Source organism: Sceloporus occidentalis, unplaced genomic scaffold (assembly GCF_023333645.1).
Source record: "Sceloporus occidentalis isolate IW3139 unplaced genomic scaffold, rSceOcc1.0.p SCAF_15, whole genome shotgun sequence".
Taxonomy (NCBI): domain Eukaryota; kingdom Metazoa; phylum Chordata; class Lepidosauria; order Squamata; family Phrynosomatidae; genus Sceloporus; species Sceloporus occidentalis.
Window position 1 is genome coordinate 10587704 of NW_028316995.1, and position 17765 is coordinate 10605468.

General features: G+C 35.7%; 1 protein-coding gene across 1 annotated transcript in view; it reads left to right on the forward strand.

Annotated features, from left to right (window-relative positions):
- LOC149303228 (neuroendocrine convertase 2) overlaps window positions 1-16040 on the forward strand; it is a 63013-nt gene extending 46973 nt beyond the window's left edge. The window contains exons 6-12 of the mRNA XM_089481388.1: window positions 1449-1525; window positions 5102-5190; window positions 5925-6100; window positions 11093-11308; window positions 13021-13121; window positions 13897-14124; window positions 15554-16040. Coding sequence (XP_089337514.1) covers window positions 1449-1525; window positions 5102-5190; window positions 5925-6100; window positions 11093-11308; window positions 13021-13121; window positions 13897-14124; window positions 15554-16040 — 1374 coding nt within the window. The remainder of the gene's footprint in view (window positions 1-1448; window positions 1526-5101; window positions 5191-5924; window positions 6101-11092; window positions 11309-13020; window positions 13122-13896; window positions 14125-15553) is intronic.
- Window positions 16041-17765: the final 1725 nt, after the last annotated feature.

A 17765-nucleotide genomic window follows, 5' to 3' on the forward strand; every position in this document is an offset into this window, starting at 1 on the left:
CTTGTAACTTTTCTCATGCTTTTATTTTTTTGATTTTTTAAAATGTATAAAAACCTTTAAAAATACAGGCAGCATTTGTTTTATTTAGTTGTTTTTTTTAAAATAAATAATAAAAAATTAAAATGCCTTTGAGGTATCCCCTTATAGCGGGTGTAGCTCTAAACATTTGGACAGCAAGAATGGGTTATTTCCCCTTTGGGTGACGATAGTAACAGTGGCAGCACTGGCGCCCACTCTTCCCCTGGGAATTATACATTTAAAAAGATTAATTAGTAAGAAATGAAACAAAGACATAAGTCTGTCATGTTTAAGTTATTTACAAGTCAACTCATTTTTATATCCTCGGTTTAATGCTCTACACAGTCTGTTTCTTTGTTAATTGTCTCAGTGAAAAGATTATGCCCGCACTTTGTCGCACTGCAAATGTGTGGCCTAAATTCAGCCGTATTATTATTATTATTATTATTATTATTATTATATTGAGCAGAGAAATTCAAATATTTATACACATATTACCATAAACTACACACAAACATGTTAAATAATTATAAGCTAATAGAATTAGAAGAGTATAACATCATGTGCTATATGAGGTATATTGGCATGTAGTGGCCTATATATGTCAGTCGCTGTACTTGGTCAGCGTCCTAGGACTTATCTGAAGCAGGTGCTTATCCTCTTGGCTTGAAGGCCATGACGTGGTCATATCCTGGTGCCTCGGAAGGACTCTTAGTGCCCCCAGACTTAGCTTTAATGGGGTTATTTTAAGGAAGATCTCTGCACTCCCATTGTAATGTGGCACAGGGCCTTCCCCCGGTTGACATTGAGCACTGGTAATTTCCTACACATTTTCGATTGTTTTGCATTGTATTTTGCACATATAGTGGCAAAGTGCTCTTCCGTACTATTGTTACATTGCTAGCTATAAATATTGTTGGCTCTCGTGTCACAATGGTTTTGATTTGCCTCATTTTTTGCAGTTTCCCAGGAGTGTATGGTAATGAGGATATTTTTAACATCAATTTATCTTTGTGCTCATGGATGAATTCAGATACAGCAACCTATCTTTGTAATACTATTTTCAGTTAATACATTTGGTTGAAGCAGCTGTTGTTTTTAACATAACATTACATTTTTTTATATATTCCCGTTGGTTAAAAACAGAATATAATAAAAAATTCATACAGTCATATAACAAAAAAACATCAATCTGCAAGATTTCGACTTCTTTACCTTGTAATCTGCATTGTTAGTTCGGAAACTAGCAGATTGGAAATTGGTTTGGCTAACTATCTTTCATCTATCTGTCTATCTATCCATCCATCCCATGTATCAATTTTCTAGTTCATTGTGTTTTATGCATTAACAATCTAAAAATATTCTTTATTCAATATCACCTGTTATATATATTTGATATATGCATTGATTTGGGTTCATTGTTGTTTCAGAATGCAGAGGCAAGCTATGATTTTAGCAGTAATGACCCTTTCCCATACCCCCGGTATACAGATGACTGGTTTAACAGGTAAGTGATATTCCTGTAATTTCAAGACATAACATCCATATTTGCGAATACTACTGTATAATTAAGTGTAAATATCAGTATCTGTGTGCATTTGTTCATTCCTCAGGGAAGGCCGGGAAGATCATTTAATTATTACTTACCGTTCACATATGAAAACAACGTTTCACTCAAAGATCTTACCCTTACTCTGGTTTCTGCTTTCAATGGGTTTTGTTTTATGTTTGATCTGGATTTGGATCTCAAAATATTGTCTCAGGGCTACAGCTACTGGAATCGCCTACACTCGTGAATCCGACCTCCTGTGTTACCCATATACTTATACCATAACTAGAAGCTAGGTCTAAAAGTATATGTTTGATACGTTCAATTACCGGTGTTAGACCCCTGGGGTCACTAGGCTATACAGAATTGTTATGCCAGGATATTGGGAACTGCAACTTGTACTCAATCGACTCTAAAACATACATCCACTGAAGAATAACAAATACAATAAATTAGGAACAAATACAAAAAAAAAATTCAATGTGAAGTAGGCCTCACGTGGCATCAGATGTTATAGAGCGGAGAGGAGTCAAGAGGGTCAATATCGAAAAAATTATAGAAGAGAAAGCTTCACGTTTAGCAGGATTTACAAGATTAAACGAGTGGGCTCCAGATAGATCACTGTCCTACCAAACACATGAAAACTCTGACCATTTAAACCCTGGCCATGTTCCTTTTGTTCTTCTGTGGGAGACCATCCTTCATCTTACCTTTATTCCTTGCGCATAGGTAGCCTTAGGTCGCTAGCCATGGAACATAGCCTCCAGAAACTTCGGTATACTTTTCTATGTGAAAACTCTATTGTTTTGCCAGAGAACCAGCTCAGAAGACCATTACGTTTCTACGTCTTAATTCATTTTTACAGTGTTCTTACTAGCACATTAATTTCTGGACGGCCTTTCGGATACTAACTCTTGCAGTTAAGACCTAGGAGTTTTAAGGAAAAAAGGCTGTCTAATGTAGAGTTCTCTTTACGACCCATCTTCTTCAAGTAAGCTATTCACTCAATTTAAATAAGCTCAGCATTATTCTGTTGCCCCTCTTAGAATATTATATTTCTAAGGCGGTTGCGGTTGTGCACCATTCTCGTTCTGTAAGGGTGGATTGTAATTTTCTAATTTTATACTGAAAATATTGAGGCTGCATTGGGAACTCAGTTGGCAATGAAAGTTCAAATTAATTAGAACTTCTCGTTCCTTGTTAATGCTGTGTCTCCTGAACCTCCAGGAAGGAAAAATGTAAAAAGCTATGGGAGCCCTTAGCTGATTTAATGTCATTATCACCAGCAGCTCGTGTTGAGCTGTTAATTGTTCCCATTATTCATATTCAGCTGGATCCCTCCGGATATATTTAGAAAAATTCTAGACTTTTTAATAAAATCATATTTTTCTTGTACACAGTTATGCTAACCTTATCTTGATATTGAGTTTTTGAAATCAATTTCATTTTACATAATTTTAAAAATAATACATATACCCATTGAGTACGTCCTGTGGGGGAGCAGAGAATAATCAAATATCAGCATAAATTAGAAGCTAACACAATTTAGCAGGAAATAAATGTTGTCACTTAAAGCATTGGATGCAAGCATGTTCATTTCTTGGGGTCATGTACTGGCTTGATATACAATACTAACCCCACCACCATTTATGTGCATCATGTTATGGATCTAAATGACTATATATATGAACGTATAGTTATTAATTTGTTACTCATCTGTATTTACATTATGAAACAAATAAACTGCACCAAAATAACCCAACAGGACCTGATTGAGATGTAAAAAGAGTATAGCACGTGGCTGTGTGTGTGTGTTCAGTAGGGTGAGAAGGGTTATTGGCCAATGGCTCATCAGGCCCCCAGTACCCAGTCTGGGACAGTGAGACTGCGTTATGATAAAAGATGCCCTTTTGAATTTCTGGTAGTAGATTCGTAAAAGTCATGAGCCTAAGCCTAGGTCCTGCTTATGCACCGAAAATCCTTTAAGACCTGGGAACATAAACGGCATTATTGACTATAGATTTATAAGCCCTTGACAAAATCAGATCCACAATTCCCAAGGTTTGCGGGACATTATATTTAAAGCAGGTCTGAACTTGATAATATTCAAAATTGTATTTGAAAAAATTATCCTGGCTTTGTTGGCGTTTCCAGGTGCTACAGATGTGCCATCTGTTATGCCATTTATTTCCTAGTTTTTATTTAATATCCCATTTTAGTTGATATTGATACATGTTATAAACTGTTGTAATTTATTCCAAAATACTAGTTTTCAGGAGTTTAGACAGCGCTAATATTCCTGTAGTTTTTTTTTTTATATAGGGGCCAGCTAGGTAGTATCTAGGTAATCCATTTTATTATTTTTTTTTTTCATTTTTCTATCTCCTTAGCTATTTTGATCATTGTTATGCTTGTTGAAAATGTGATTCCAATGCATATTACTTTCAATGGCACAAAGCCACCCTGTAGCATTTGTGCAGCAGTAATTGTGCACTGAAATGTGAGTTAATGTATTTTGAGTCAGTAGGGGTTCTGTTGCCATGCAGAGACATCTTATAAGTATAAGTATTCCTGAAGGCAACGACGAGCTTCAGAAAGGCGGTGATTGCACCCTGCCTTTGGCAAGTATAGGATTTCGAGCACTAAAGATAAAATTGCATTAGATACTATGTCTAAATCCATGCAGAAATGATTGATCGCTAGCAGAATAAAAGAGAAATGGCCAAATGTAAAAATGTTTTTTATTAAGCGACCCTTGACAGCTTTGGCTGAATCGTCTGTCATCTTGATGTTGCGAGAATTAAAATCTTCAGGATATTGCAATGTTAGAACACAGATAAATATCATCTGTACATTAAACAAGATTGTCTCTCCATGCTTTTATTGCCAGTGGCTTGGTTGCTCTATGGGTGCAAGAAAAAGAATGCCATTTACAGTTTAAAATACAATAGGCAGATTAAATATTCATGTTATTTTGGTATAACACAGTAAGACAAAGAGTGCCAGTTGTGTCTAGCATCTTAAGATACATCAGAATATTTATACGGACAAATAAATATAAAGCATTTCCAAACAATTTGTATGCAGTGGTATTTACTTTTGGCACCTAGGTCCGACCCAGTTCTTAATGCTGTGCTGCACAGGGTATAACTACACCACATATACCACTATCCACATGAACCAGTGACCTTCTTCCAAATGAAGATAGTATTTTTATTTATTGTGATATAAAAGGTCTATTTATTACTCAACCCTGCTGGCCACCTAGGGTGTAGCTACAACATAACTGTTATGATAATTATGATAAAGCAGATAAAGTAAAGCTAAAGGTAATCATAGTTGGATTAACAGTTAAGGTACGGCAAGGCTTCAACAATTTATATGCGTTGTGTTTGTCAGAAAATCTACTTACAAATGAACCTTGAATAGATTGGTGTTTTAAATATCCTACAAATATCACAAGTCTGAATTCACCTCCGAAACAATTGATTTAAAAATAAAATGATTACGTTATATATCTTGTTTAAATTACAGCCACGGGACACGCTGTGCAGGAGAAGTATCAGCTGCGGCAAATAATAATATCTGTGGTGTTGGAGTGGCTTATAACTCAAAAGTTGCAGGTATAATATAGCAGTATGTAAACATGTTCATTTCACTAATTTTTAATTTTAAATATGATAAATCTAATGTGATTTCTGTAATAAATACTGAAAATCACTAATGTTTACAGCCCCACCTAGTGTTTAATTTGGGAACATTCCTAACATGTTTGTGTTGAGGAAGTTGCTTGTACCTGGCAGTCATTTTATGAACATATTTGTTAAAGAGCCTAAAAGTTGTTGCTGTTCCTACGTTCTTCTCTTAATTACTATTAACTATTATTATTTTACTGTTGAAAAAAAGTGCAATGTTGCTCATGTTAATAAAATATGAATTATTATTGTGACAAATTTGCATAGTTTATTGACTCCAAGGGAGTATAAACTGGGGATTCATACTGCATTAAAAGGGAGAACAGGCCTCTGTTATTTTGGCTAATAAACAATATGGGGGCATTCAGAGGACTAAAGTCTTGGAGTTTAGAGGAAATTCTGAGTTAGAATTTTTTGATGGTGGTTGGCCATTTTAATATCAGGGTATATTTAACAACAGCTTCATGCCAGACATAAATCAGTATATTGCATCACAATCTAGCACATTGATTGTACCTTCTTCATGGGCTTAAAGCATGTACAATTGGGCTGTTTAAGAAAACATAGTGAAGTAAATGTAAAATTTGATTCATGTATACAGTATACATGTTGTGTGCTAACAATGCATTCACTAACACATTTGTACTTGTATAACTTGGTAGGAATACGCATGTTGGACCAGCCATTCATGACAGATATTATTGAAGCCTCATCAATCAGTCATATGCCACAAGTTATAGATATCTACAGTGCCAGCTGGGGGCCTACAGATGATGGTAAAACAGTGGATGGACCAAGAGAACTGACTTTACAAGCCATGGCAGATGGTGTTAACAAGGTAAGCAGCACGGCAATAACCAACCACCACGCCGAATGGTGAGGGTTTAAATTAATATACTTATCAGAGTGAACTTTGTGGGACATAATAATCTGACTCTATTAAATTCCCTTAGATTGTGGATTTTAATTTCATTAAATTAAATTCTTTATACTCCTGCTGCTATCCCTCCAACACACTATTGTCTTAAAGTAACAAGGCTGTATTTACCTATTATTACACAACTAACACACAGAGAATAATAACATTCTAAAGATGGAATCTAAGATAGATTTTTTAATAAATATATTTTAAAAGTAGCTCTCATTTATGGGAAAGTTATAGACTTCTGGTGCAGACAGTTTCATCTTGTGTGTGGCAAAGATGGCACAGATAAGCTGTTTGGGGGTTAGGATGGCACTGATAAGATGCTTGGGGGTAAAGGATTTGGAGCAAAGGTGGCAAAGGTGGCACTCCCGGTTTGTTTAGAGCAAAGGTGGGACATGTTGCTTGGGAAAATTGGGAGGCCCTGGGGCAATTTTCGCACCAGGGCCCTGTGGTTTCTAGTTACGACTCTGTTTATACAGAAGCAGGAAGTGGATTTATTAATTAAAATGGGCAAAGTGCTTTACTTTACATAAATGTGACATAAATAGGTCACATAAAAGGTCCTGGTAAAGGCTCACCATCTAGTCAAATGTTGGAAAGTATGGTATTAAAAGCAGTGGTGTCTCCAGGTTTCATATTTAGGGGGGGCACATGGGGGGCCAGGGACCAAAGTAGGGGGGCCAATTATAAAACGGTACATATACACTATATATTATATATATATTATATATATACATATATACACACACACACACGTTAGACTTGCATTTTTAACTACATAATATGCACTTATCTCTTTGAAGTAAAGACTGTGATTAAAATATGATTTCAAAATAACAGCTAGTGACAGTTATTTTTCATTCTTTAATATTAGCCCCTGCTGACAATATATATAAATATTAGACCCTGCTGCAGATATATAGAAATATTACACCCTGCTTCCGATATATATTAATATTAACCCCTGCTGCGGATATATATTAATATTAGCCCCTGCTGCAGATACATACTTATATTATACCCTGCTGCCGATATACATAGAAATTATACCCTGCTGCCAACATATATTAATATTAGCCCCTGCAGCCAATATTTATTGATAATAGGCCCTGCAGCCAATATATATTAATATTAGCCCCTGCTGCCGATATATATAAACATTAGTCCCAGCTTCCGATATATATAAACATTAGTCCCAGCTTCCGATATATATTAATATTAGCCCCTGCAGCCAATATATATTAATATTAGACCCTGCTGCCAATATATTTGCCACACTGACTGCAGATCAGGGGAAGACAGTGAGAGTCAGTGCAGTGTTCCATCCTTCTGACTGCACCGTTACATTGAGAGGTCCTCTCCCCTGTAATCATCCCCAGAGTCCCTTTGTCCCCTCATTCACTAAACCATAGCGCTCTTTTACTTACACCCTGTAGTTCAGGTATAGATCAAATAAACAACACATGGAAACAGCACATGCAACTGAATGAGATTTAAAAAAAACTTGTATTTGCAGGTATACATAAATAATGTATGGAAACATAGCATTGCAGGTATAAACCAACAGAACACACAAACCCAGCATTGCAGGTATATATCAACTGGAAATCACATGTACACTCAGCACCGAAGGTTTAGATCAAATAATCAACACATGGAAACAGCACTCCAGGTATTGATCAACTGAATAAGACATGCAAATCCTATATTTGCAGGTAAACATTAATAATGTATGGAAATATAGCCAATACAGATGAACAGAATGACACAAAACCCAGCTTTGCAGATATAAATCAATTGGAAATTACATATAAACTCTGCATTAAAGGTATAGATAAAACCCCCTAAATTACAGGCATAGATCACTGGTCACAAAGTGACCCCAAAGCCAACCCTGGTGTCCACGCTGCCCACATAGAACCTGACCAGCACCTAAGTTACACATTATGTCAACTTTGTCCCCAAACAGCTGAACGTACGCCGTTTTTGTCCCATAAAGACCTCTCCCTCCCAATCTATCTTATCTACCCCCTCTCCCTCCCAATCTATCCTATCTACCCCCTCTCCCTCCCAATCTATCCTATCTACCCCCTCTCCCTCCCTATCTACCACATCTGCCTCTCTATCTACCACATCTCCCTCCCAATCTATCCTATGTACCCCCCTCTCCCTCCCAATCTATCCTATGTACCCCCCCTCTCCCTCCCAATCTATCCTATGTACCCCCCTCTCCCTCCCAATCTATCCTATCTACCCCCTCTCCCTCCCAATCAATCCTAACTATCCCCTCTCCCTCCCAATGTATCCCATCCACCCCCATCTCCCTCCCAATCTATCCTATCTACCCCCTCTCCCTCCCAATCTATCCTTATCTACCCCTTCTCACTTCCTATCTACCTCTTCTGACTCTCTAACCCCCTCCTTTGAAGTTCACTTACCTTGGGCTTGTCCAGCGGTGAGATCGCGAGGTCTCTGTATCCCTGGTTCTGCCGGCTTCACTGCTGGGCGCCGGATATGACGACATATACCGGCGCTCGGCTTGAAATGCCTGCACTGCGAACCAGGAAGAGGCCTCGCGGTCGCGGAGAAGAGTGAGAGGCGCCGAACGGTTGCTGAGAACTTATTCCTCAGCAACCGCTCGGCGCCTCTCACTCTCTCCTCCGGGTCTATTAAAAAAAAAAAAAAAAGACGGCGTTTCAATTGGGGGGGCACACCGGGGGGCACAGCATGATGTAGGGGGGGCCATGGCCCCCTCTGGCCCCCCCCTGCCGACGCCACTGATTAAAAGTGTTGTTTACATTTTCCACCTAAACAAGGCATATTTTTTTCATTTTATTACTTTTACTCCAGATTATGGATTTACATCCAACACAATTTAAATTTGGATGTAGAATTGAGTTTCTATAACAGAAAGACACATCAAATTCTGTATGCACACAACCTTAGATTCTTGATTTTAGCCCACTTTGTTCCTGCTAGTTTGAAAAACTGCTCATTTTTTGTTCAAAATCAGAATTTAGTATGATTTAGTATATTTAGAAATTACACGGATCTATTAATGTGCAGTTGGTAAAGTGTTGCATTGCAGAAAAAGACTACTGTGTATTAAAGGCAGGCTTTTAGTTTCTGACTGTGAGAAATATGCATGTCAACACAAATGATGTTTTGATTAACTTTACTGTTGTCGTGGGATTACAATATATTTTAATGGTTTTTTAGTATTGTTATAGTTTGCTTTCCCATTATACTATGCTTTGAAATGTGTCGGCATAATAGCAAAAGAAACAGTTTATTTGCTTTCAAAATTTTAAAGCATTATGTAAATATAATGTCAAAACCAGAGGCACACTATGCCCCTAAATAGAAAAAATCAGGATAAGCTTGGTTAATATGTTAGCCAGGATCACAGACTTACTAGTACTTTTTGTGACAAGAGGCATAGCACAACAAATCTTGTAGTGTTTGCATGCGTTAATGTATATTTGTTATGTATGTGTTAACCACCCCATTTAAATTTTACAGTGCTCCTTAATTTATTGACGCTTAATAAACAAAAGGTAATAATAATAATATTAATAATAAAAATCATAGCCAAGTAACTAGGCTAGGATGAAGTGTATACCTCCAAAGTTTGAAGGACAGTCTCTCAAACCCCTCTATCCATCTTTCCTCTCCAGATGTCTCTCTCTTCTAGGAGTTCATGGTGTCTGTTAGGTATAAGTGCAACAAAGTGTTCTAAAGTCCTTTAAGTAACAAAAAGGAAATAATATAGGTTGCAGGTAAAGATATTATTTTACAGAAGCTGCTTTGTTAAAATCAAGAGTTTACGTTTCTTACACATCTCCATACTTAATCATTATACAGTCTTTTATATGGGAGAATAATGTACAATTAGTTTTCTGGGAAGGTTTTGCCTCTGACTAACTAAGTGACTTGACTTAAAGCAAAACTTCACAGGAGAACAGAGCTTCACCCCTATGCCACAAGAAATACTTATGATTGACATTTATAGTATAACATTGAACAGCATGACACTACCATTATTCTAAACAACTGGACAAGTGTAAAAAGGAATATCAAGTACAATCAATAAGTACGGCTCTATCCTGTTATTATACACTTTATTTAGGAATCCTTTTACTTCTTTTTCCACCACAGGGTTACGCTGCCCCCAATATATTTCTCCTAGACCTTACGCACATTGCAGTGTATACAGGGTGTGCAGGGAATGACTCAGACCTGACTCCCACCATCCCAACATGCCTTTGTAATATCTAAATTCCTAACCTTTCATTTGTGGCTGTTTTATGCGGCATGGATGAGTAATTATGGTACAAAGCTCGATTCACTTGAGAGCAGCCCTCCAACCTCCCCCCAGCAGTTAAAGCAGTGTCCCCGTCCTTTATTGCAAAAGCTGGTAGGTAATTTTGAAGTGTCACTCACTACGCAGAAACCTTTTACAGAATTTACTGTTAATTCAGTGGCCCTAGAAGAGCAAACTTTGTATATAACATACTTTTCTCCCCGCCTTTTTAAATTCCTATGCAAAATAAATTTATAAAACCACATTTCCTCTCATGGTTTTATATAATACATAATAAAAATATAATATAATAATACAGTATATAATTTGTACTTTTTTAATGCATTTTCCCCCTTGTTATATGAATATAAAGATCCACTCATACAACCTATTGTTTATAAAATCATGCTGGGATATGTAATTTTAAATAATTTGATATTTTCAGTTTTTGACATGCTTAAAAAAATACATTTAATACAGACATTATCATATTTTATTCCCTTTTTTGTCAATGGCTATCTTGAATTGTAAAAGACAACTATCAAAATCACATGTATTATGTTTATTAGGTAATATAAAAATTATTATTTTTTATATGACAGGGCCGAGGAGGAAAGGGAAGTATTTATGTCTGGGCGTCTGGCGATGGGGGAAGTTACGATGACTGCAACTGCGATGGTTATGCTTCAAGCATGTGGACAATCTCGATTAACTCGGCCATTAATGATGGTCGGACTGCACTTTACGATGAAAGCTGCTCCTCCACACTGGCTTCCACATTCAGCAATGGAAGAAAAAGTAATCCCGAAGCTGGCGTGGTAAGTACAAACATCATTAGACTGCAGCCTTCTGGAAGGCATTACAGAGAACCATTGTGTCTTTTGAAAAAAGCAGATGCTCCTTTGTTGAAACACATTTTAAATGATAAATTGCACAATGACAGCCCCATTGTCGGGTGATGGGAAATACATTAACACTGAACTGACCACAGCTTATTTCAAATTGCATTCATTCAACAACAAGCTAGTCCTGTATATATATATTCCAGTCCATAATTCAATGCCAATATTCACTTATGTTGAGAAGTTGTATTATTATTATTATTATTATTATTATTTATTGTTTTATTAGGCGCCATAAAAATTCCGTAGCGCTGTTCAATGGGTAGACAGGACATAACAAGTAGCATAGTTGATAGTACAGGAGGAATTAATTAGAAAGTATTTGTATGCATTAAAAATTATACACTTTATAACACCTTCATCCATGAAGTGAATTAAATGTGTAACATGCATTCTGTCTTTTTTTTCTAAAAGATGATTTGTCCTGATAATATATACATTAATAAAACTTTTCTTATTTTTTTTCATCCCAAACCTCTGATAACTGCTCCCGGCCTAGTATCTAGAGGCACAAAGGAAAATAAATCTACTTCTGTGCTGAGTGAATTTTATTTTTTATACTTATTAATCTTACAAATTTAGTGGGCTATAAGAGTAATAAATAAGTGATTCTGGATCAATGTTTGCAAAAGTGGCCTTTTCGCTACGGAAACCATGAAAATGGCCAAGCCAGTAGCTAACTTTCATTAGTTGTTGGTGGTTGTAAGGCAACCTTTAAAACTTTGCAACAGAACCACTTCTTATACATAACCTACTATATTTCTCATGCAAAACAGGGTCAAGAAATGTTATTTCTCATTGGCTCCAAGTTAATGCATGTAGACTTAACGTACATTATACCCTGAACACTCAAGGCTTGCAAACATTAAGTGAATGGAGTTAAATGAACATTTAGCATGAACTCCAATGCCTTTTACGTCATTCAAATACATGTCTCCTTTTTCTCCTCCCCTTGGCTGCCTCAGCTGAAAGCAGGATGCATACCTAAGTACATTTTCTGCACACGCGTTGCAGCACTCCAGTTGAAGCCAAAATAAACTAGGCTTCCATTTAAATCAGCAGCCAACATAGATGTGATTGGCTACTCATTGGATTTGGTGGTAACGAATGACGTGCTCTGGCTGAATGCTATGATTGACTGCTTCTACACCCATTGATTTCCATGAGCCTACAAATGTGGGGTCTCTTTAAAGAACTTGGAGCCAAGTAATACACAAACAGTCAATTTATGATTTCTGGATTTAAAAAAAACCCAGAATATTTCCCAAAATATTTAAAAGACTTCTTTAATTTGAACAGCATTTCCAGCACATTTCTGAGGGTGTTGAGAAAGCATATAATCAATTTTTTTTAATGGCTTGAAAATAAGCCAATTAAACAATATAGCATCTTGTATATATTTTTTTAATTAACTTTATGATTTTGTCTGCCTCTGAAATGTGTCATTTGAAAACAAATACTCATTGTTTATTGATGATGTATGATCTTATACAACACTGTCAAATCTTCAAACCTTTGTGCAGAGCATTTGCTAAATAAATATTTCAGTAACACATTCAGATCCATTTATGTAAAATACTGCAATGACTGGAGTGTTTGACCCATAAATGTTTAATTTGTGCTTTCAGGCAACAACAGATTTATATGGGAACTGTACTTTGCGTCACTCTGGAACATCTGCAGCCGCACCGGAAGCAGCTGGCGTGTTCGCTTTAGCCCTGGAGGCCAAGTATGTTCCTCTAACTATGTATACTGGCACTGTTTATACTGTTCAACATTTTAAATGTTTTATACAAAAGACTGTATGATCCAGGGTTACTTTATTATATTAAGAATTCAGCATAATATTGTTTATTGCATAATAATCTTTCCTTATGAACATTATTGTAAAATAGGAACAATATAACATAACACATTTTTACTGTTTGGGTACTAGGAGAACAAAACATTAAACATCTTTGGTGGAATATGCATAGTATTATTAATAAAAAGAGTATTAGTTATAACCATAATATACATAAGAACCATAAATATAAATTACACTTACATGAGAATGTGGCAGCTACATTTTAATTGTAATACGTTGATAAAAATAATACGGTTGGGTTGTTAAAATCCCAAAGCAGCATACAGCATTAGCGACACGTACTGGGAGTAATTATTTCTGAGGACTCATTTCAAAGGAGAAGACTTGTTGGGACAATAGTTTATATTCTAAAACTAGAGAGTCAGAGTAATATAAGGAAGTTTACTTCACCAAGAAGATGGTAGATACATTGGATAGCTTCCCATGAGAAGTTGTAGAGGCTAATACAGTGAAACAATTTAAACATGCATGGGATAGGCATGAAGCCATCCTGAATATATAGAGAAGACCCACAAGTTATTATTATAAAGTCTATACTTCAGGAAAAAATAGTTAAACTAGATGGTACTTATCTCGCATTATTTTTTTATGACAACTTTGTGACCAATATTGTAATTTGGATTTTGTGTTGTAATAGCCCAGGTCTAACTTGGAGAGATTTGCAGCACCTTACAGTACTTACATCCAAAAGGAACCAACTCCATGATGAAGTTCACAAGTGGCGAAGGAATGGTGTTGGCTTAGAATTTAATCACTTGTTTGGTTATGGTGTTCTGGATGCTGGCTCTATGGTTAAAATGGCGAAAGAATGGAAAACTGTTCCTGAGAGGTTTCATTGCATAGGAGGATCAATACAGGAGCCAAGGTGAGTAGGATACATGGAAGATGCAGCCTAGTTACTGAAAATCTAATGCATAACATCAAGAACAAAAGAAGTAAATAAAACCTTCGCTGTTTATGCATACATCTACTACCATCAGGTATGTTTTATAGGAGCCAATTAGCACAGAGATCTCCTATTGGCTATTTGTATATTGACCGCACATCATGACCGCAGGTGTTCTATTTCACCAGCTCCAATTTGTCGTTTGTATTTAATATATAAAACTGATTCCCATCCAAGAAAATATATTTTCATATTGCATTCATAATAATAATCATCCTTGTTTAGATGCCAATCATGCACAGTCTATAGAGTTCTAGAAATAGCAGTTTAACTTCTGTCAACCCAAGTTATTCTGAACCTGAACATTATTTTTTAACGCTGCCTGTATTATTTGCATGCTGAAAAATAAAACTAACAACAGCAAGGACTTTGTATTCACCATTACCATTTGATTCAGCCCTGGATAATTGCTTTTCTTCCTTCTCATACACATTCTATATTTAGACTCACAAATGTACTGTGTAGTGCACCTTAGCAACCCTGCCAATTAGTGAAAACAAGCTGGGAAGAATTTGCAATTTATAACAATTGGAGTAAGGAAACTCCATTAGAATTTCAAATGATTGGCTTCATTATACATCTCTAAGCGATAGGAGAGGGATAGCATGCTTTGAAAAGAAAAATTACTGTAAAACCTAGAAAATGTACTCACAAAAGGTATTTGCAGCTGAGTGTTTTATGTATATTTATTCATTCAGGTATTTGTATTATATATATATATATATATATATATATATATATATATATATATATATAAATATAAAGCACTTTCAAAAGATGGTCAGCACTCCAGGTCTTTAAATTAACAATTTCTCTTTATTCAAAGTCAAGTCGACGTTTCAGTCATTGCTGACTTTCCTCAGGACATGATTATATATATAATGTTATTATTTGATTTTTTTCTGCTATAAATGAACCTAGTTCACCAATGAATATTGTGCTTAAGTGCTCAATCTTGCTCATCTTAGTTTAACTATGACCTTGTTTGCTTCTAGGATGTACATCTGGTTTCAAATAGATTGCTTCCATTGTGACACTCTTAGAACATACTGTTCATCTATTATAAATGTAATGGTTAAGCATGCTAGTAGGGCTCAGAAATGCAGAACTGGCAATTTTAGCACCATTGTTGACAGGGCTCATTTTTGAGGACATCTTATACCTGACATTCAGGTTTATGTTCCTAATCCTTGGGAAAGAGGAAGACTTGTGCTTTTTGACTGATTTTAAAAAGTTTGTTTTTTTATTTAGTGCAAATTACGTCACGACAAAGCTGATATTCTCTACACTACTGAGTATGGAAAACCCTCAGGTGTAATGACATTTCTTTATTTGTTTTTATCCATAGGAAAATTCCTTCCAATGGAAAGCTGATTCTAACACTTACTACTGATGCCTGTGAAGGGAAGGAAAACTTTGTCCGTTATCTTGAACATGTTCAAGCAGTTATCACTGTGAATGCTACAAGGAGAGGAGACTTGAACCTCAACATGACTTCACCTATGGGAACCAAGTCTATCTTATTGAGTCGTCGTCCAAGGGATGACGACTCTAAGGTGGGGTTTGATAAATGGCCATTTATGACAACACATACATGGGGAGAGGACCCAAGGGGTACTTGGGTTCTTGAAATCGGGTTTGCTGGGAGTGTTCCTGAGAGAGGTGTTTTAAAAGAATGGACACTGATGCTGCATGGAACTCAAAGTGCCCCATATATAGACCAAATTGTTAGAGATTACCAGTCAAAATTAGCTATGTCTAAGAAAAAAGAGCTAGAAGAAGAGCTTGATGAAGCTGTGGAAAGAAGTCTCAAAAGTCTATTAAGTAAAAACTAGCACTATCCTGCATGTTTGTCTAATGTTTTTCTCTCCAGTTTTTTTGCATAACTTTCTAACACCTTAAAGTCTGTATTAGATATAATTGTCTCTCTGTATGTTAAATTTTAAAACTTTATAGCCATCTATTCCTTTGTTAGGAATAAAAAAAAATCTATATATTTTTTACAGAATAAACCCCTAATACATTTTATTGAAAATAAAAATGTACAGCATATATGTGCCCAACTATGTACCTATGTAAACAGGCTGGGGTCCATTGCGCACAGCCCTAGGGAATTAAAAGTTATAAAGAATATTTTTCATATTGATATTATTTTAAATCTATATAAAAATAAGCAGGGTCGTCTTTGATCATAGCTGGTCCTGAGGTTGTTTCTGGAGGTGTAGTGTGACGGAGGTGATGCACTTCGCATCCACTGGCACAGACTTCTAGACTACTAATTCCTCATTGGGGATCTCTGCACCTTCTGATGCAGAATTTCTGGATATCATGTCTTATCCTGGAACGTTGTAGCATCAGACAAAACATAGAACGCGAAGGGGGCAGTTGCCTCTTTTGCCTTGCTTTAAGCAGACCTCAAAATTATTAGGGAATATATCATGGAAAAATACCATGTTGTGTTATCTAGTCAGATGTTGTAGCAATTATAAAGGCCAGATCTATGCACACAAGAAATAAGGTATTATTGACGTTATCAAATAATGGGTGTGATTACCTAATGTTAGTTTTGGATGTTGCTGAACTTTTACTAGAGTTTATCCACCCTTAGTGTATTTTCCAGATTTATATTTCAGAAGCCCCTTGGGCATAAGGCCTCAACAGTACTTAAATATTGAACAATCTATGTAAATAATAACAGGAGAAATAAATCAGGAGAAACAAATCAGTGACATACAGACCTGTATACTGCAACTTTTCCTGATATGTTCCCTTTAATCAACCAACTAAAATGTTTGCAATAAAAACACGACAATGGTTGATATTTTTTTCTCTTTAAATTAACCTAGTAGAAATAAAATGGGCATACTGAAGCACAATATATTTTTTTTCTTTTTTTTTTTCCTAATTCTAAAAATATCTTTTTTCCATTTGCATACATTTGTCACAGGAATTTTAATGATCTAAGCATTCTGATGCAGGGTATAACCTAGATGTGTTGTTACATGGATAATCATCATGTGTTATGTATTATGGTGTATTCAAATCCAGATTTTTAATTGTGGAAAAATATTTCACTTGGAGATTTATTAATAAACCAAAGGAAAATATGTATATGAATATATGTATATGAAGATATACATAGAAACACACGCAAATAGGATAATGTACAGTACACATAGACACGTCCTTCTGTATGTTTTAATGAAGCAAAGATTGGTCATTTATAAAGTCATTGTGTTCCATATGATCAGCCTTCGTTCTTCATGCCACCTCTGTGAAAATTTCAAATGACCATGTAAATTAATTTGCATTGCATTCTTGTAATCATGCAGTTCTATGTCAAAACATTAAATGTCTTATATAGCAGCAATTTTTAAAAATGTTTGTTTATATTTATTAGATATTATGGCTTTCTGGAATTTGAATAAACATGACTTATAATTAATTTGCTACATATAAATGACATTGTTGACCTTTATAAAATAACATTTTTAAATGATTAATATGAAGAAGGTTGTTGCAAGTGTGTGCCAGTCTAGTTTTAATACAGTGCCCAAATC